At 45.6% G+C, this 21,968-nt stretch overlaps 1 protein-coding gene across 7 annotated transcripts in view; it reads left to right on the top strand.

Moving 5' to 3' along the window:
- Positions 1 to 21,968, top strand: part of PLCB4 (phospholipase C beta 4) — a 524,177-nt gene that overhangs the window by 315,487 nt on the left and 186,722 nt on the right. For all 7 annotated transcript variants that reach the window (XM_077485485.1, XM_077485488.1, XM_077485487.1 and 4 more), the window contains one exon: positions 8,337 to 8,437. In XM_077485485.1, the coding sequence (XP_077341611.1) occupies positions 8,354 to 8,437 (84 nt within the window). In that variant the 5' untranslated portion in view covers positions 8,337 to 8,353. The remainder of the gene's footprint in view (positions 1 to 8,336; positions 8,438 to 21,968) is intronic.

Raw genomic sequence — 21,968 nt, 5'->3', positions numbered from 1 at the left:
GTCTCTTAGGGAACAGAGGGCATGGGGTGAAGAACTCAGGCACCTTGAACTGCAGGTTTAGCAAAGTCTCTATTTCCACCCAGAGAGTAGCCACTCGCAGCTGGGTACTTCAAAGCTGAACAGATCTCTAGCCAGAGATCATGGCAGTCAGCACGTTGACTCAAAAATTGAACAATCAACTGAGGGTATACAGGAACCTTTTTCCAACCATACCTGGAACGTTTCCCGCTTCCTTTATAGTACTGGAAAATTGTGAATTCGTCAATGTCCTTCCCAACTCGGTAACCAGGCACTTCTCCGGACACCGCTTGCCGGCCCTCCTCCGGAGAGTCCTCCCCCGGTCACTTCCCCCAGCTGCGGTGTCCCTCCAAGCCAAGAGCACACCTGGACACTTTGAATCCTCCCTCAGTTACTGCGCCTCGGACCAGCAGGTTCTGAGACTCGGGAACGGATGGATCCCTACCCCAGACCAGACGGGTCTATCAGGGGCCACTGACAGGAACATGTTGCGGGATGTTGAACACCCCGTGATCGGGACCCCTCGCGGGGCTATCCCGGTCCTGGGACCAGAACAGACCACAAGGGTCTCACGACCAACTCCGGAACCCTGAACACGTGACCCACACCTGGTTAAGTACCCCCTTCCAGACTCCTCAGCAGGACCGGCACTCCCGCTGATTGGCTCCGAGAGGGCCGATACCAAAACATCCAACCAGACCTGGTTCTGGCCTGTCATGTGCACCTCACTGTTCACATGGCCAGGCAGAACTTTCAAACATAGCCTGGTCAGACTGGTGTTAGGTCTACCTACAATAATTAACCCTCAGAACCTTTATTGTCCTGAGGCCAAAAACTAAATTTACAATGCGTATGGCATTTGATCCCAAATGTCATACGCTACAGAGGTTATATGGTAGGGGAGGGGGCTAGAAGGGGATTTTCTTTTGGGGTGGTAGCTGTGCTAGAAGGGATGGCTGGGGGGTATTTGTTGTGATAGCAAGGGAAATTTTGTGGATAGGGATTTGTGCTAGGAGGGGTGATTTTTCTTTTAGGGAGGGCATTCGTGCTGGGGGGGGATATGGGGGTGTCAGGGCAAACACTCGTGTTGGGAGGGAGGATTTAAGCAGGGGGGCAGATTTGTACTGGGATGAGGGGGAATTTATGCTAAGGGCTAATCATGAAGATTAGTTTTGAGCACTAGGGGGATTTTTGCTGACATAATTGTTCTGGAAATTCTTCAGATAGGCAACTCATCCTCATATTGATTAGTGGTTCCAAATGAATAATAACTACTTAAAAATGGAAAAAGCTGCTCTACAGAATTTTAAAAATATGAGTCCATAAAACCAACATGATGCCAGGGAAATGAAATGTAGAAGTTGTAGTCACTGGTTAATCATAACACCTCAGTGTGCATGCACAAACAGATAATGCCCGACCACCGTAGTAGAAGGCAGGTGGCTTGAACGCAGCCTGGACATTTAAACTCGCAGGTGACCACAACACAGATGATAATCGAATAGTACTGCTTGCTTTGTCCGTTCCAATATCCGTTTGCTTTCAATGAATGCTCAGGAAGAGAAAAGGACTAGCCATAGTGTAGTTTATTCCAAACTTAGTAAATTTATTAAATAAATATTGCACTTACAATTGCGTAGTTAGTAGAATGCATAAAAAAGATTGCCGGCCGGCATACACAAACTGAGTCTGTCCTCCTAGTCGGATCGTGTGGTGATGTCACTACGTGCCTTCCTCCTTCCTACTGCAGTAGGGAACAGACACAAATTTCCAAAAATAACTGCTCCCTTTATTTGACGCAATTTAAGTTTTTTATACACGTGATTACGTAGGTTTACATTAATAATACAATTGTACTTTTATGGTAACAAGGGGCGTAACATAGGCAGGCTAAATCTAATCAGGACTCGAAAGAATGCAATGTGTAATCAAAACATTATTACTGCCGTATGCAATACATTATTATTGTACAGGATTTAAATAGTGCCAACAGTTTGCACAGCGCTTTACAATATAAAGGGAGACAGTACACCAACAACACACGAGTGTTAGGAGGACCCTGCCTCTGCGAGCTTACAGTCTAAGGGGGAGGTGCTGGTGAAACAAAAGGTGGTAACTGTGAAGGATGAACTGATGAGGGAAGTAGAAGATTTAGTTGTTAGCTGAAAGTAGGATAGGCCTCCTTGAAGAGATGAGTTTTCAGGAATCGTCTAAAAGTAGACAGAGTAGGACTTAACCAGACAGATTGGGGTAGTGAGTTCCAGAGGATGGGAGAGGCTCTGGAGATGAGCATGGGAGGAAGAAACAAGGGGGCTAGAGAGCAGAAGGTCTTGGGAGGAGCGGAGAGGACGGTTTGGGTGATATTTGGAGATAAGATTGGGGATGTAGCTTGGGGCAGAATTGTGAATGGCTTTGTATATTATTGATAGTGTTTTGAATTTTAATCGTTGGGCAATGAGAAACCAGTGGAGGGATTGGCAGAGAGGATTGGCAGACAGCAAATGGTTGATAAGGTGGATGAGACAGCAGCATTTATGATAGAATACAATTTTATACAGAATTTGCAAATTTCCTTTGCAATAATACTCATGCATCTTGGGGGGGGGGGGGGGGGGCACGCTGTGGCATGTTCACCCTGGGCTGTAGATGAACCTTGTCCCAACACTGGCACATGTTCGCCCTGGGCTCTAGATGACCTTTTTCCGACACTGGCAAATGTTCGACCTGGGCTCTAGATGACCTTGTTTCGACACTGGCACATGTTCGCCCTGGGCTCTAGATGACCTTGTTCCGACACTGGCACATGTTCGCCCTGGGCTCTAGATGACCTTGTTTTGACACTGGCACATGTTCGCCCTGAGCTTTAGATGACCTTGTCCCGACACTGGGACATGTTCACCCTGGGCTCTAGATGACCTTGTCCCAACACTGGCACATGTTCGCCCTAGGCTGTAGATGACCTTGTCCCGACACTGGCACATGTTGGCCCTGGGCTGTAGATGACCTTGTCCCGACACTGGCACATGTTGGCCCTGGGCTGTAGATGACCTTGACCCAACACTGGCAGCAGGAGTGACAAGAGCAAGATATGGGCTGGAGAGAGCACAATAAACTGGCAAACAAGAAGTGCAAAGGCATGGCTTTAAGAGGAAGTTCATGGGAGGAGCAAAGGGTTCAAGGTTCACCAGAAACAAGATTCAAGGCAAGATTGTTGAAGAAATTGTCTAGGGAGCTCTCCAGCATATCAGGTGGATCAGCAAGAAGAGCTACTGCCAGACACGGCAGAGGTCGCAGGTTCAGATCCAGGTCCTGACACAATGGTCACCTTGCTCAGATCTCACTTGGGGGGGGTGGGGGATTCTAAACCTTTCCCTCTCTCTATGCAGAACTAGAAAACAAATTTGGCTGCAGTCCTACTTTTGATAAAAAGTAAAAAAAATTGATTGAATGACAATTAAATTAGATTTACAACGGTCTTCGCGTTTTATTTTTTTTTTTTTTCTCTTTCGTTGAATATTTGATTGAATCAAGAGAACACAGAAACACATGTCACCATTTAAAAAAACAAAGAATCTTAGATCTGGTGGAACATTTGGATTGGATTAAATGCCAAAAAAAAAAAATTTAAATGGCGTGATGAATGCGCTGCCTTGAACAGAAGAGGGGTGGAAGGAAATTTACATAAATGTGAATGTGCAAATTTAATTCTGTCAACAAGAATAATAATTGTAAAGTAAATGAATTCTCGAAATCATTAACTGTTTTGCACATTAAGGGCAAATTGAAAATCGCGTTCTTACTTTCAGCTACGCCAGGAGGTCATGCGAGGAAGCTGTTTAAAGGGAACTTTTCTCTAATGCATCTCTCCATCCGCCCACGGATGTAAACTAATTAAGGTTGGATTTATGATCAGAAAGGCTCTACTTTGATTTATGAGAGAGGCAGTTTTCAAGAAAGCCAGGCTTGTTGGCAGGATGTGTCCAAACATACATATTAAAGAATTGTGTGTTAACAATTTCACTGCCTCCCGGACACGCCATCTAACGCACATCGAAATTAGGAATACTATAGAAATATAAAATGTTTGTAGTTATTTGAATTGAATATTGAATATTTTGCTTTTTTTTTTAAATGCATTCAAATAAAGATTTTTATAAAAAAAAATCTTTACATAAAATGTTTATATGTTTATATGTGCCTAAAAGCTAAAGTTTGGCTGTCTAATATGTATTCATTTACACAGTTTTTAAGGCTGGAGTTCACACTTGTGCGATCACAGACATCGCATGTGATTCGCATCGCATTGCCGTGCAGAACACATGCGATGTCTGTCCGATGTGAATTCAGCCATAGAAACTGTATTATGGCTGAAATTGCATTGCATTCACACCAAAATGGTGCAGGACCCTTTATTTGGTTTGTGTTGGAATCAGAGTGTTCACACTTATGCAATCTGATTCCTGCCCCATTTGATAGTTCGCACTGCAATCTGCACAGATGCCAGTGTGAAACAGTGTGCGATTCAGGTGTGAACCAGGATTAAATGTGTGTTTTTTTTTATATATATTCTTTATTTAACCATTTGACATCCATGCTATGGCCGAATTACGGCAACAGCGTGGGTGTGGATTCCCGGGCAGCCATCATATGACGGCCTCCACTGTGCACGCTCCCTGCGTGCGCCCTGAGTCACTGAGACTCGGGTGGTCACCGATCTGAGTAAGGGACTGGTCCCAGCCCCTTACCATGTGATCAGCTGTCAGCCAATGACAGCTGATCACATGATCAAAACAAAAGCTCGTGATCGTTTTTTTTTTCTCCTTGCGCTGATAGCGGAGGAGAAAAAAAAGCCGATCACCGGCTCATCTTAAAGGGACATCGGACCCAAAATGGAAGAGGCAACTATTTGAACCTGAAAGTGCCCACAATTGCCACCTATCAATGCTCACAAGTGCCACCTATCTATGCCCACCAGTAGTGACAATCAGTGCCACATAGAAGTGCTGCCTGTCAGTGTAACCGATCAGTGCCCATCACTGACACCCATCAGTGCCCATCACTGACACCCATCAGTGCCCATCACTGACACCCATCAGTGGCCATCGCTGACACCTATCAGTGCCCATCACTGCTGCCTCATCAGCGTACATCAATGACGGACAAAAATTACCCGTTTTACAATTTTATAACAAAATTTCAAAAAGAAATTTCGTTTTTTTTTAAATTCGGTCTTTTTACATTTTTTTAACAAAAAATAAAAATCACACAGGTGATCAAATACCACCAAAAGAAAGCTCTATTTGAGGGGGAAAATGATAAAAATTTAATTTGGGTACAGTGTTGTATGACCGCGCAATTGCCATTCAAATGCATCAGCGCCGAAAGCTGAAAATTGGTCTGGATAGGAGGGGGGTTTAAGTGCCCAGTAAGCAAGCGGTTAAATACATTTTAATACATACAAAAAAAATGATCAAGATGTCAAGATGCTAGGAAAATAGTATAATGTAAAAGTGAATTGTCAGTCACTGCTCTCTGCTCTGCCTCCCCTGATAAAAAATGATAGGGGTTCTAACTATCCCATACCAGTGGCGGCCCATGCATGAAGGGCGCATAAGAGGCATACCCCCCAACCCCCCATTCTACATGCAGGGCGCCGGACGCATGGATTTCAATGTGTTTTTGTTTTTTTAAGCACATGATTAGAGTCTGAGGCTCTAATTGGTTTAAACAAAGGGTGGGCTTGGGGCGCAGAGCACTGCTCCCCAAGCTCACCCACTTGTGTGACAATAGCGAACTAGTATTCGCTATTGTCTTCCTGATTCTCCTCCCAGCCAACCAGGAAGCAGTTCCTGAAACCCAATTGGCAAGGGAGACTTAGGATTCCCAGCTAATAAAATCTCAGTCAGGAGCCACTTCCTGTTTGTGGCCCCCAGGGCCCGGATCCATGTCTTTTTGATCTGCCTCCTTCCTAAGGTAAGGAGGTCTCTTGACCCCAGCCACATTCCTGTCCGTCTCCCACAAGGGGCGTATCGTCGCATTCCCGCCTGTCTCCCGGGTGGGGGGGGAATAGCCACATTCTTGTCCATCTCTCCCATGGTGGGGGCATTGGTTTGCCACCCCCGCAAAAAACAATATTGAGTACCAGCCGCCACTGTCCTATACGCTACCCAAAACTAGAAAAAAAAATTTTGGCAAGAGATACAATTTATCCATTGAAGGCAATTAACGGACATGAAACAATCACACTGGCAAAGCTGATAGAGTTTGTTGACTTAGTTGTGTGACCTTATCTAACCTGGAATGTGCATTTTCATTGTTGGCGTAAACTAGGTTTTTGTTAGCAGAGCCATTATGTAATCCATCTCCTTAGCCTGAAACGACATTCACATTTACTAGAAACCGTGCCATATCTACATGAGCAATAATGGAATGAGTCATTAATTAATAATTACATTTTAATTTAATTAAATGTTATTTATCTTCAAGTTTTGGGTTCATTAAGAGTATAGAGTTTATTTTTTGTTTTGGTTTGGATAGAGGGGAGACTAAACCGTCTTAGGTTTTTGTTGCTGTCAGTGCCCCTATAAGGGAGCTTTCCCCTATCCAATAGGAATAGTCGGGAAACCTATCAAATGAAGAAAAAAATTATAGCGTAAGAAAGAAATAGAACTACTGAAAATGTTTTTATTGCCGTCTATGCATTCCTTTTCTGGTGACCACCACTACCACCATCTCTAAATAGGATGGATTTTTGTAACCTTATGTCTGGTGATGATGTTTTGGACTCATCCTTTAAAGATGAAAAGAAAACTGTTCCACCACTCATGGTGAGACTTCACTCACACTTTAAAAGTGTGTCAAGATGCATTACTGTAGATGGACCTCACACAAGGAGAACTGCACAAATGGGTGGGTCCGGTCCAGACTCAATCTCTTCTGCCATCTTCATGAGATCCAGTCTAATTGCACATCCAGTTTTAGTTTTGAGGTCCATGGCTTCAATAGCAAGGGAGAGGTGAGGAGACTGTTTCAGTGGGAGACATCCTATGAGGGAATGTCCACAGCTTTCCTTAGTGGCCTTATTGTATGCTGAGCATTAATGTTAACCAAAAGGAGAATAGTCAGCCTTCATGGCAGGAGACAATGGTTTCATGGTTTGATTCGCCAACGACCTCCGATTTACCCATTTCTTGTATGGGCATCATGACAAATACTGAGAGCAAATCCACTCATTGTAGTCAAAAAACAAATATCCAAAATTTTGAAAAAAAATTAGCTGGAGGGAGTGTCATGGTCAGGTTCGGAGACCAGTAGCTATAGCAGTAGAGAGATTCCCACCAGCTAGATAAGTACAGAAGCAAGTCAACCTAGCAGATGACGCTGGCTTTCCAGAAGGTGAGGTGTAAAAGCACTAACTGGTGTTCACCAGAGCTCCTGATGTAGATGGGTTTTACTGCGTGTTAGTAGCAGGTCACGTCCCTCAGGAATGCTCCACCAGGAGTTGAGCAAGACAAGGTCCAGTAGCAGATATAGCAGGTAGGGATCAAGCAGAAGCGTAGTCAGTAACAAGCCAAACTTCGGTAACCAGTGGTTGCAGGTTGGGATCAAGCAGAAGCATATTTGAAGAACAAAGGTCGGTAACAAGATACAAGTGACAGCAGGGGTGACAAGCGTGAGATATTGGCTGGAGAGAGCACAATAATCTGACAAACAGGAAGAGGCATGGGTAAAATAGGAAGTTCATGGGAGGAGCAAAGCGTTCAAGGTTCAAGGCAAAATTGTTTAAGGTATTGTCCAGGCAGCTGTCCAGAATTCCAGATAGATCAGCAAGCAGAGATACCACCAGATGCAGCAGAGGTTGCCGGTTCAGAATGACATTAGCAGTGGGAGTGACAAGGGCGAGATATTGGCTGCAGAGAGCAAAATAACCTGACAAACAGGAAGTGCAGAGGCATGGCTAAGATGGGAAGTTCATGAGAGGAGCAAAGGGGTCAAAGTTCAAGAGAAACAAGGTTCAAGGCAAGATTGTTCAAGGAATTGTCCAGGCTGCTGTCCAGTAGCTCAGCAAGCAGAGGAAGAGCCAGGCGCAGCAGAGGTTGCAGGTTCAGACCAGGGTCCTGACAGCGAGGCTTTAACTGTCAAGAGAAATGTGACACATTTATTGCTAAAAATAGGAGATCCCATAAAAATTCAGCTGGGACATCAGAACTAATAATATTTAATTTTTAAACATGCTGTCAATTATATTGAGAAAAAATGCAGTACTTGCTTCCATTTCGGTCTGATAATTATGGTTTTGTATTTGTTCTATCTTCCAGACCTTTAGACACCAAACATGGCCAAGCCGTATGAATTTAACTGGCAGAAAGCTGTCCCTGCTTTCATGCAAGAAGGAGCCGTGTTTGACAGATATGAAGAGGTAAGTCACTGAATGATTAATTTGTTGTCAGAAAGACATCTGTTACCCGGACAATAATGCAATTTTGGGGAAATGGAAAAAAACAGGTGCATTTGTGAGTTTATCCTGTACAACATCAATTGAATTTTATTGAAGTAGCAGGTGCTCTGTGCGTTTGGAGAAAAAGTGTGAACTGTAAATGGGACATTCTGCAATTAGCCAGTGTTAGGCCGCGTACACACGCGGGGACTGTTCGCTCAACTTTGTCTGTCAAACAGTTTCAGCGGACAGTCCGCTCAAAATTAGCATGGACGGACTTGCCCACACACGACGAACGAACAGTCCGCTGAAACCGTGCGCGATGACGTGAACGGCACGCACGACGGGACGAAAAATACGACGTCCTATACACTGCAATGCAAACTTCGGCGTGTAAATCCTTTCTGAGCATGCGCGGAACTTAGTTTGACGAACAAGCCTACACACGAGGGGACTGTTCGCTGAAACAGAGTTTCAGCGGACAGTTTTTCGGAATTTCCGAAAAACTTTGTTCAGCAGACTGTCCGCTGAAACTGTCCGCTGAAAGCCCACACACGGGCGGACTGTCCGCCGAAACACTGTTCAGCGGACAAAGTTGAGCGAACAGTCCCCGCGTGTGTACGCGGCCTTAGTTCTAGAATAAGACTTATTTGTGTTTTACAGCAGAGGTCTCCAAACATTCCAAACAAAGGGACAGTTTACCGCCAGACTTTGGTCTTTGGGAGTTGAAAATGTCCTGGGATCAGCAGGAGAAATCCCATCTTTGATATTGGGAATAGGAAAAGTTTCCCATTGCTGGTGTCAGTGGGAAGAATAGGACCCCATCCTTGATGTCAGTGGGAAGAATAGGGCCCCATCCTTGATGTCAGTGGGAGGAATAGGGCCCCATCCTTGAGGTCAGTGGGAGGAATAGTACCCCATCCTTGATGTCAGTGGGAAGAATAGGACCCCATCCTTGATGTCAGTGGGAAGAATAGGATCCCATCCTTGGTGTCAGTGGGAGGAATAGTATCCCAGCTTTGGTATTAGGGGGTGGAGTAGTGTGCCATCATTAATGTCATTGGGAAGAATAGTTCCCCATCCTTGGTGTCAGTTAGAGGAATAGTGGCCCATCATTGGTGTCAGTGGGAAGAATAGTGCCCCATTCTTGGTGTCAGACTGAGGAATAGTGCCCCATCATCAGTGTCAGTGGGAGGAATAATGCCCCATTGTTGGTATCAGTAGGGGGAATAGTGCCTTATCGTTTGTATCAGTGGTAGGAATTATGCCCTATTGGTGGGAAGACTAGTGGCCCATCATTGGTGTCAGTGGGAGGAATAGTGGCCCAACATTGGTGTCAGTAGTAAAAATAGTGTCCCATCGTTGGTGTCAGTGGGAGGAATAGTGTCTCATCATTGGTGTCGGTGGAAGAAATAGCGCCCAATTGTTGGTGTCCGTGGGAGGAATAGTGCCTGATCATTGGTGTCGGTGGACGAAATAGTGCCCTATTGTTGGTGTCAGTGGGAGGAATAGTGCCTGATCATTGGTGTCGGTGGACGAAATAGTGCCCTATTGTTGGTGTCAGTGGGAGGAATAGTGCCTGATCATTGGTGTCGGTGGACGAAATAGTGCCCTATTGTTGGTGTCAGTGGGAGGAATAGTGCTTCATATCAGTGAGAGGAATAGTTCCCCAAAGCTTGGTTGACAACAAGCAGAAGTCCATATCTGACCCCTGGGCCACATAAAATTACATAAGATGATCTCATGTGTTAGCTTTGAAACCTCAAATTGAGACATCTTTAGGCTCTACCCCTGACTTTCCAAAAGCTCCATCTTTACCTGTTCAGCCCGTACCAGTGTTCCAGTAGACTACACCTATTGTGTGTAAGTCAGTGCTCCTCCATGAAAATATGAAATTAAAAAAAAAAAGGGATAAATAGAAAGTGTTTCTTTTATAAACTTCTGTTATATTGACATGGATAACTGCCATCCAATCTTATCCGTCTTGTGTAGATTTGGTTATCGTTGCTGTGTCTGTGGATTACGGCAATTATTTTCCAGGTGATCTTTCTCTGGGCAATAATAGGTCAACTGGTTTGGCTTTTTCCAACAAATAAAAAATTTTCCCCAGAGTATGTTGGCTGTACATGCTTCATTGACGTTTTAATGTAAAGATAATATGAGAAACAGTGATTGACAGTTGGATCTGAACATTTATATCTAGAGTCAGTAAAAGAAAATAAATCATATTAGGAGAAAAAAGAAGACAGAACAGAAAATGTAGAGAAATACGCAATTTTTTAATAACATGGAAAAAATGGGTATAATAACCACTCGGCAGCCAAGAAGAATTCAGCTTTTAGGAGCTGAGTGCACACAAGTGATATTGTTTGGTAGTCATGGGTCACTAGATATCATTCTATTACTTTATCCAAAAGACCAGATGACCACTAAGCAGAGAAGAGCTGGCATAATGTAGGGCAGCCTTTCTCATCTAGGGTTCTTTGGAACAATAGAATTCCTTCAGAAGAGGTTCCTTGACCAGTAAGCAGTGTCTAAATCATTTTTTGCCTGACAGTACCTGTATAGTTTAGGCATTAAGGCAGTTTTGCAAAGCCAACGTCATGGAAGCAGTGGAGTTTCCCCTCTACTTTTTTAGCTAACAGTCTTGTTTCCCGTCTGTAACGGGGGCATTCTTCCCCTTGACCATGTAAGGAACATTCTTCCGACTGACCTCCAGTTTAAGAAGCATTCTTCCCACGGACCAACAATATATAGAGCATTATTTTCACTGACCACCAACGTAAGGGGCATTCTTCCCCCTGACCACCAATGTAAGGAACATTCTTCCACCTGACCACCAATGTAAGGAACATTCTTCCAACTGACCTCCAGCTTAAGAAGCATTCTTCCCACCGACCAACAATATATAGAGCATTATTTTCACTGACCACCAACTTAAGAGGCATTCTTCCCCCTGACCACCAATGTAAGGAGCATTCTTCCCCCTGACCTCCAATGTAAGGAGCATTCTTCCACCTGACCACCAATGTAAGGAGCATTCTTCCTTGTGACTAATGTCAGTAGCCTTTTTCTCGCTGACCACCAATGTAAGGAGTATTCTTCCCACTTTTACCCAATGTATGCTGACCACCAATACAAGGACAATTCTCCCAAATGACCACAATGTGGAAGGCCATTCTTTCCATTGACTGCAGGTATAAAGGGGCCCTTCATTCACTATTCACCAATGTGGTGTGGCTAATCCATCATGAGCTACAGATTGACATTTTAGTAGGGGGTTGCCTGACACCTGAAAGTTATTTCTGGGGTTCCTTCATGAGTAAAGAAAGACTGCTGTAGTTGTTAGCTCTTTAGGAGGTAGGCAACACATTGCACCGGGAGTCGTCGTCCTGCAGAGCTGCACTTGATGTGATTATTCATTTTTTTTAAAAACATCAAATAATGTTTTGTTTTTTTTGCCACCTATGTTATGAATAAAATATTGCATTTGGGGCTGATCCAAGCCAGAGGCAATGAGGGTCCCGCCTTGGGCACTGTGCTGCAAGGGGTGCAGTTAGGACAGACGTCTCTCCTTCCTCTCTGTCACCCGGCCATCTCCTGCACTGTTTAGGACTGAGCAGAACTGACCCGCCACCTCACCCCAATCCACAAGTCTGCCCTGGGACCACATCCCACTCCTCCTTTGCCCCAGCAAAACCTCATCCCCATTCCGAATCCACTCTCCGGAAGGAAATGGAAGGCACACTTTGGCATTCTTTCCTTGTGTGCCAAGGAACCTTGTCCTGGCACTGACTGTAGTGGAAATTAGAGCTGCACCGATACCATTGATAGCATTTTTTTACAAGTACGAGTACCGATCCTTTTTTTTTTTTTTTTTTGGTACTTGCCGATACCAATTACCGATACCGCAACTGTTTTGTTCACACTGTCGGCAATGGTACAAAGCATTGACAATTTATTTACAAATAAAATAAATTTATTTTTAAATTTTGCACTTTTTTTTGTTTTAAACGTGTAAATACATGTTAAAGCTGTAAAAATATTAACAAACAAAAAATAAAAGTTTTATTTGTTAATAGTTTTTAAAATATAAGTGAACAAAAAAAAAAATCAGCAGGAAAAACATAATTAAATGGAGAAAGAGAATAAGGAGTTGTAAAGGCAGTTTTTTTTTTTTTTTATCTTAATGCCTTCTGTGTGTAGCAGCCCCCCTAAGAGAGTCCCATCTCTGTCCTGCGATGTCCATGAGTCCCTTGGCTGTCCGGGCTCTCCCCCCTGATTGGCTGAGACACAGCAGCAGCGCCATTGGCTCCTGTGGCTGTCAGTTAAAGTCAGTTAGCCAATCAGGAGAGAGAGGGGGCAAGGTCGAACGGAAGCTCTGTGTCTGAATGGACACACGGAGCTGCAGCTCTGCTCGGGTGCCCCCCATATCAAGCTGCTTGCTGTGGGGACACTCCATGGGAAGGAGGGGCCAGGGCACCGAAAATGGACCGGAGAAGAGGAGGATCCAGTAGGTCAGTATAACATGTTTGAAAATTCTCTTTTTTTTTTTTATTTAAAAATAACAATCACTTTAATTAAGGCTGATTATAGTAAATTAACCACTTCAGGACCGCCGTATTGACATTGTACGTCAGCACAATGGCACAGGCAGGCACAATCACGTAGATTTACGTGATTGCCTTCCAGCGGGTGGGGGGTCCGATCGGACCCCCTCCCGCTGTTTACGGCGGTCCGATTCGGTCCAGGAGCGCTCCGTGATGAGGGGATGGCCGTTGGTTTTCGGCCACCCCCTCTGGATCGCTCCTGGCCAATGAGAAGCTTCCTCCCCTGTGTATTGTTTACACAGGAAGGAGGAAGTGATGTCATTCTCCTCGGGGCGGTCTTTTTGACCGGACTACGAGGAGAAGACTAATAGTAAGCGTGCACCAACACTACACTGACATGTAGGTACACACAGGCACACAAACCCCCCCCCGATCCCCCCCCGATTCCCCCCCCCCCAGTCACAGTGTCACTGATTGCATTGATCATTTCTTTACTGATCAATGCATTCAGTGTCAGTTGTGACAGTAAAAACTGTCAGGACAGTTAGTGTTAGGTCCAGGGTAGCCCCCTATCACCCCCCAATAAAGATTTAACCCCCTGATTGCCCCTAGAGTTAACCCTTTCACCCCCTTTTGCCAGTGTCACTAAGCGATCATTTTTCTGATCGCTGCATGTGTCGCTAGGTAGCTAGTTATTTTTTTAGGTTCACCGCCATGTTTTTATATCGCTAGGTACCCCCATATAGTACCCAATAATGTTTTTAACCCCCTGATTGCCGCTAGTTAACCCTTTCACCCCCTTTTGCCAGTGTCACTAAGCGATCGTTTTTCTGATCGCTGCATTAGTGTCGCTACAGTCGCTAGGTAGCTAGTTATTTTTTTAGGTTCACCGCCAGGTTTTTATAGCGCTAGGTACCCCGATATACTACCCAATAATGGTTTTAACCCCCTGATTGCCGCTAGTTAACCCTTTCACCCCCTTTTGCCAGTGTCACTAAGCGATCGTTTTTCTGATCGCTGCATTAGTGTCGCTACAGTCGCTAGGTAGCTAGTTATTTTTTTAGGTTCACCGCCAGGTTTTTATAGTGCTAGGTACCCCGATATACTACCCAATAATGGTTTTAACCCCCTGATTTCCGCTAGTTAACCCTTTCACCCCCTTTTGCCAGTGTCACTAAGCGATAATTTTTCTGAACGCTGCATCAGTGTCGCTAGTGTCGCTAGGTAGCTAGTTATTTTTTTAGGTTCACCGCCAGGTTTTTATAGCGCTAGGTACCCCGATATACTAACCAATAATGGTTTTAACCCCCTGATTGCTGCTAGTTAACCCTTTCACCCCCTTTCACCAGCGATCACAGTATAAGTGTCACTGGTGACGCTGGTTAGCCAGTTAGTTATTTAGGTTCCCCGTCAGGTTTTTATATAGCGCCAGGGACCCCCATATACTACCTAATAAAAATTTGAACCCCCTGATTGCCCCTAGTTAACCCTTTCACCACTGATCACCGTATAAGTGTTACGGGTGACTCTGGTTAGTTTGTTTTTTATATATAATCCGGAAGGCAGTGCTTGGTTTTCGGGGTCCCGTACGTGGCTAGGCTCCCAAAAAGTCCCCCACATGTGGTATCCCCGTACTCGGGAGAAGCAGCAGAATTTATTTTGGGGTGTAATTTGACTTCTGCCCATAGCATGTGTGAGCAATATATCATTTAGTGACAACTTTGTGCAAAAAAAAAAAAAGTTTGTAATATTCCCGCAACTTTTGGCAAAATATAAAATATTCCATGGACTCAACATGCCTCTCAGTAAATAGCTTGGGGTGTCTACTTTCCAAAATGGGGTCATTTGGGGGGGTTTTGTGCTATTTTGGCATTTTATGGCCTTCGAAACTGTGATAGGTAGTGAGGAGTTAAATCAAAAATTTGCACCCTTAGGCCGCGTACACACGGGCGGACTGTTCGCCCAACTTTGTTTGGCAAACAGTTTCGGCAAACAGTCCGCTCAAAATTAGCATGGACGGACATGGCCACACACGGCACTTTTTTGAGCGGACTGTTTCAGCGAACTGTTTGCCAAACAGTTCGCTCAACTTTTGAAATGAACGGACTCGCCCACGTAAGGCGGAGGCAAATCCGCCCATTTCGAGCGCGTGTACAGGTAGGCGGGGCCCGCGAAGGAGACGTCGCGGGCTCCGCCGCCTGGAATGGACTTAAAGGGGAACCCCAACGCCGAGAAAAATCGGCGTGGGGGTTCCCCCAAAGTCCACAACAGACCCTTGTCCGAGCACGCTACCCGGCCGGCCAGGAAAGGGGGGCGAGCGAGCGTGCCCCCCCTCCTGAGCCGTACCAGGCCGCGTGCCCTCAACATGGGGGGGTGCCTTGGGGAAGGGGGGGCCGCGCGGCCCCCCCACCCCAAAGCACCTTGTCCCCATGTTGATGAGGACAAGGGCCTCTTCCCGACAACCCTGGCCGTTGGTTGTCGGGGTCTGCGGGCGGGGGGCTTATCGGAATCCGGGAGCCCCCTTTAAGAAGGGGGCCCCCGGATACCGGCCCCCCACCCTATGTGAATGAGTATGGGGTACAATGTACCCCTACCCATTCACCTGTGAAATAAAGTACAAAAAAAAACACAACACAGAGAAAAAATATTTTATTGCACAGCTCCGGGGGTCTTCCGTCTTCGGGGGTCTTCTCGCCGGACTCCTCCGCTATCTTCGTGTAGCTCTTTTACTAGCGGAGGAGCCCGGCTTTTTTCCTCCCCGCCGCCGGCCTCTTCTCCCGACTTCGGGGGTCTTGTCCCCCTCTTTGGTTCTTCTGCCGGGCCACCGCGCCTTCTTGTAGCTCTTTTACAGGCGGTGGCCCGGTCCTCTGTCGCCGCTGTCGCCGCCTTCCGTTCTTCTTCTTCTTCTTGTTCTTCTTCTTCTTCCCCAGGAGATGTTGACACGTCGCTCTCTCCGGCCGGAATGCCAGAGCCGCGCTGTGCGGTCACTTATATAGTGACAATGGGGCGGTGTCACATGGTATATGTCACATGGGTTGGTCACATGGTGACCCCGCCCCCTTACGATGTCATAGTCCCCATGTGACATCAACCCATGTGACCAACCCATGTGACATATACCATGTGACACCGCCCCATTGTCACTATATAAGTGACCGCACAGCGCGGCTCTGGCATTCCGGCCGGAGAGAGCGACGTGTCAACATCTCCTGGGGAAGAAGAAGAAGAACAAGAAGAAGAAGAAGAACGGAAGGCGGCGACAGCGGCGACAGAAGACCGGGCCACCGCCTGTAAAAGAGCTACAAGAAGGCGCGGTGGCCCGGCAGAAGAACCGAAGGCGGCGACAGAAGAACGGAAGGCAGCGGCGACAGAAGACCGGGCCACCGCCTGCAAAAGAGCTACAAGAAGGCGCGGTGGCCCGGCAGAAGAACCGAAGAGGGGGACAAGACCCCCGAAGTCGGGAGAAGAGGCGGGGAGGAAGAAAGCCGGGCTCCTCCGCTAGTAAAAGAGCTACACGAAGATAGCGGAGGAGTCCGGCGAGAAGACCCCCGAAGACGGAAGACCCCCGGAGCTGTGCAATAAAATATTTTTTCTCTGTGTTGTGTTTTTTTTTGTACTTTATTTCACAGGTGAATGGGTAGGGGTACATTGTACCCCATACTCATTCACATAGGGTGGGGGGCCGGTATCCGGGGGCCCCCTTCTTAAAGGGGGCTCCCGGATTCCGATAAGCCCCCCGCCCGCAGACCCCGACAACCAACGGCCAGGGTTGTCGGGAAGAGGCCCTTGTCCTCATCAACATGGGGACAAGGTGCTTTGGGGTGGGGGGGCCGCGCGGCCCCCCCTTCCCCAAGGCACCCCCCCATGTTGAGGGCACGCGGCCTGGTACGGCTCAGGAGGGGGGGCGCGCTCGCTCGCCCCCCTTTCCTGGCCGGCCGGGTAGCGTGCTCGGACAAGGGTCTGTTGTGGACTTTGGGGGAACCCCCACGCCGATTTTTTTCGGCGTTGGGGTTCCCCTTTAAGCCCATTCCAGGCGGCGGAGCCCGCGACGTCTCCGTCGCGGGCCCGGCCTACCTCGAAATGAGCAGACTTTCCTCCGAGCGGGAACAGTTTGCTCATTTCGAAAGTAGCCTACACACGGGCGGACTGTTCGCTCAAACACAGTTTCAGCGGACAGTTTTTCGGAATTTCCGAAAGACTTTGTCCGTCAAACTGTCCGCTGAAACTGTCCGCTGAAAGCCCACACACGAGCGGACTGTCCGCCCAAACACTGTTCAGCGGACAAGGTTGGGCGAACAGTCCGTCCGTGTGTACGCGGCCTTAGAAATCCTGAAGGTGGTGATTGGTTTTCGGGGTGCCGTGCGCGACTAGACTCCCAAAAAGTCCCACACATGTGGTATCCCCGTACTCAGGAGAAGCAGCAGAATGTATTTTGGGGTGTCATTTCACATATGCCCATAGCATGTGTGAGCAATATATCATTTAGTGACAACTTGGTGCAAAAAAAAAAAGTTTGTAATATTCCCGCAACTTGTGGCAAAATATAAAATATTCCATGGACTCAACATGCCTCTCAGTAAATAGCTTGGGGTGTCTACTTTCCAAAATGGGGTCATTTTGGGGGGTTTTGTGCTATTTTGGAATTTTATGGCCTTCGAAACTGTGATAGGTAGTGAGGAGTTAAATCAAAAATTTGCACCCTTAGAAATCCTGAAGGTGGTGATTGGTTTTCGGGGTGCCGTACGCGACTAGACTCCCAAAAAGTCCCACACATGTGGTATCCCCATACTCGGGAGAAGTAGCAGAATATATTTTGGGGTGCAATTCCACATATAACCATGGCATGTGTGAGCAATATATCATTTAGTGACAACTTTTTGTAAAAAAATTTTTTTTTTTTTTTTTTTTTGTCATTATTCAATCCCTTAGGACAAAAAAAATAAATATTCAATGGGCTCAACATACCCATCAGCAATTTCCTTGGGGTGTCTACTTTCCAAAATGGGGTCATTTGGGGGGGATTTGTACTGCCCTGCCATTTTAGCACCTCAAGAAATGAGATCGGCAGTCATAAATTAAAAGCTGTGTAAATTCCAGAAAATGTACTCTAGTTTGTAGACGCTATAACTTTTGCGCAAACCAAAAAATATACGCTTATTGACATTTTTTTTACTAAAGACATGTGGCTGAATAAATTTTGCCCTCAATGTATGACTAAAATTTAGTTTATTCGATTTTTCTTATAACAAAAAGAAGAAAATATCTTTTTTTTTCAAAATTTTCGCTCTTTTTCCATTTATATCGCAAAAAAATAAATCGCAGAGGCAATCAAATACCATCAAAAGAAAGCTCTATTTGTGGGAAGAAAAGGACGCAAAATTTCGTTTGGGTGCAATATTGCATGACCGCGCAATTACCAGTTAAAGCAGCGCAGTGCGAAATTGCAAAAAGACCTCTGGTCCTTAAGGTGTTTATTGGTCCGGAGCTGAAGTGGTTAAGGGTTAATAAGGGGTTAAACAGAGGAACATTTAAAGTGGAGCTCCACCCAAAAGGGAATATCTGCTTGTTTGGCTCCTCCCCCTGTCATATTTGGCACCTTTCTGGGGGGGAGGAGGAAGCGGGTACCTGGTTTTGACAGCCCCTCTTCCTTCCCCCCGCTGCCGGGCCATTCACAAAGCGCATGGCGCTTCACGCATGCGCAGTAGGGATCCGGTTTTGACGTTGCAAGATGGCAGCAGCAGCACCTGACAGCTGATTGAAGAATCAGCTGGGGTAAAGACACCATTGAATTTGTGGACAGGTAAGTGTCCTAATAATAAAAATCAGCAGCTACAGTATTTGTAGCTGTTGACTTTAATTTTTTTCTTAAGTAGCCTAGAGCTCTGCTTTAATAAAAAACATGTTTTTCTTACTTACCCCTAACTAAAATCTAGTGGAACCAATCGCCTTCAGAAGTCATCTAATTAGTAAATAGTCCATCTGTGTTTAATTTAATCTCAATATAAATGCAGCTGTTCTGTGAATCTCTCAGGGGTGTGTTAGAGAACCTTAATGGTCAAACAGCATCATGAAGGCCAAGGAACACACCAGACAGGTCAGGGATAAAGTTGTGGAGAAGTATAAAGCAGGGTTAAGTTATAAAAAAAATCCCAAGCTTTGAACATCTCACGGAGCTCTGTTCAATCCATCATCTGATAATGGAAAGAGTATGGCACAACTGCAGACCTACAAAGACATGGCTGTCCACCCAAACTGACGGGCCGGGCAAGGAGAGCATTCATCAGAGAAGAGCCAAGAGGCCCATGGTAACTCTGGAGGAGCTGCAGAGATCCACAGCTCAGGTGGGAGAATCTGTCCACAGGACAACTATTAGTCGTCTCTCCACAAATCTGCCCTTTATGGAAGAGTGACAAGAAGAAAGACATTGATTAAAGAAAGCCATAAGAAGTCTCGTTTTGCAGTTTGCGAGAAGCCATGTGGGGGACACAGCAAACATGTGGAAGAAGGTGCTCTGGTCAAATGAGACCAAAATGTAACTTTTCGGCCTTAAAGCAAAATGCTATGAGTGGCAGTAAACTAACACTGCACATCACCCTGAACACACCATCCCCACTGTGAAACATGGTGGTGGCAGCATCATGTTGTGGTGTTTTATTTCTTCAGCAGGGACAGGGAAGCTGGTCAGAGTTTATGGGAAGATGGATGGAGCCAAATACAGGACAATCTTAGAAAAAAAAAACTGTTAGAGTCTGCAAAAGACTTGAGACCGGGGCGGAGGTTCACCTTCCAGCAGGACAACAACCCGAAACATACAGCCAGTGCTACAATGGAATGGTTTAGGTCAAAGCATATTCATGTGTTAGAATGGCCCAGTCAAAGCCCAGACCTAAATCCATTCGAGAATCTGTGGCAAGACTTGAAAATTGCTGATCACAGACACTCTCCATCCAATCTGACAGAGCTTGAGATATTTTGCAAAGAAGAATGGGCAGAAATGTCCCTCTCTAGATGTGCAAAGCTGGTAGAGACATCCCCAAAAAGACATGTAGCTGTAATTGCAGAGAAAGGGGGTTCTACAAAGTATTGACTCCGGGGGGTGCTATACAAATGCCCCCCACACTTTTCACATATTTATTTGTAAAAAAACATTTATCATTTTCCTTCCACTTCACAATTATGTGCCACTTTGTGTTGGTTTATCACATAAAATCCCAATAAAATACATTTATGTTTTTGGTTGCAACATGACAAAATGTGGAAAATTTCCAAGGGGAATGAATACTTTTTCAAGGCACTGTAATTTCCACCTTTTTTTTTTTTTTACATCTCAGCTGTCAGTGGAGGAATCCCGCTGACACCTGAAAGAACTGAGTCTAAAGAGTACCGATACTCCTGCAAATGCTTAGTATTGGCACCAATATAGATACTGGTATCTGTATCAGTGCAACCATAGTGTAAATAATAATAATATAACATTTTTATTATTTTAGACAACATTCTGAAGTATTTTTTGGAACTAGATGAAGCCCTTCCCATATCTAATGTGGCCCACTTACACAATATTCTACGTTATATTAAAGTCAAGCATTCAAGTATTGAAGAAGTAGAGAAAAGGTTTCAGACTTCAGGCTGAAGCCGTTTTCTACTTTTGCACTGGGCAGCCTTTACTGGGTGCAACCGCCAGTGGTGGGGAGTCACTGGATGATTTTAGGTTAGGGTGCTTGGAGCGAAACTCTATGCCCCTGTACACACGGTCGGACACTCTGACAGCCAAATCCGTTGGATTTCGTCAGACGGATTTTGTCCGACGGATTTTGTCCGAAACTGTTGCATACACACGGTCAGACAAAGTTGTCGGAAAATCCGATCGTTCAGAATGAGGTGACGTTATTTCGTTGCGACGGGACTACGTTCAGGCTAGTAGCCAATAGCTTTGGTCTAGGAATTTGATCTGAGCATGCGTGGCACTTTGTCCGATCGAAATTCTCTACAAACGATCGGACGAAGTGCGATCGGATCATGTTGTCGGAAAATTTTATAGCCCAGCTCTAAAACTTTGTTGGTCGGATATTCCGACGGAAACAGTCCGATGGAGCCCACACACATTCGGAATATCCGACAACACGGTCTGATCGGACATTTTCCGTCGGAATGTCCGACCGTGTGTACAAGGGCTTAGAGCAGGGATATGCAATTAGCGGACCTCCAGCTGTTGCAAAACTACAAGTCCCATCATGCTCTGCCTCTGGGTGTCATGCTTGTGGCTGTCAGAGTCTTGCTATGCCTCATGGGACTTGTAGTTCTGCAACAGCTGGAGGTCCGCTAATTGCATATCCCTGGCTTAGAGCTTTCAGAAGGGTCACAGTTATATTGAGGTCAGTTTAATCATGCCACCTTTTTTTAGCATATGGTACCATGTGATGGTGAAAAAATGTCCAACCAAAACTGAAAGTCCTACATCAGGAAAAATATAATGATGGAATGACCGAACCATGTGACCTCTAATTACATGAATTCATGTTCAGACAAATTGAACTGCTTCGGCTAGGGTCGAAATTAACATTACACAAAGTAGGCTAATGTTTAAAGGCAGCAGAGACAAGGAGGTGGCTCTTCCCTATAGAGTTAACACCTACACATTTTTTTCCCATCCTCAGTGGAAGTCTACAATCACTGCATATAGAATTTCTTTCAGATTCTTGCATTATTCTATGTCAGGTTAGAACTAGTAAAATAAGAAAGTGTTCTTTGATAAAGAGCGGATGGCAGCAGAGGTCTTTGGCTTTGGGCTTTGTTGGTTGGGTCCCTATAGGCTCCAATAATGGAAATCCAGTGTTGCCTTCTGGTCAAAGAAGTGTATATAAGGAGTGTTGAGAGGATTTCCATAGTCGTGGTAAAGTGCCACTGGGTAGAAATTGGTTGAAGGCTCACCACTACTCCAGTACTTCCCCTCCTCAAAATAA

Source organism: Lithobates pipiens, unplaced genomic scaffold, assembly GCF_037356315.1.
Source record: "Lithobates pipiens isolate NorthernLeopardFrog02 unplaced genomic scaffold, aLitPip1_a1.2 Scaffold_18, whole genome shotgun sequence".
In the NCBI taxonomy this organism is placed as follows: Eukaryota; Metazoa; Chordata; class Amphibia; order Anura; family Ranidae; genus Lithobates; species Lithobates pipiens.
This window is presented reverse-complemented; position numbering and strand designations above follow the sequence as displayed.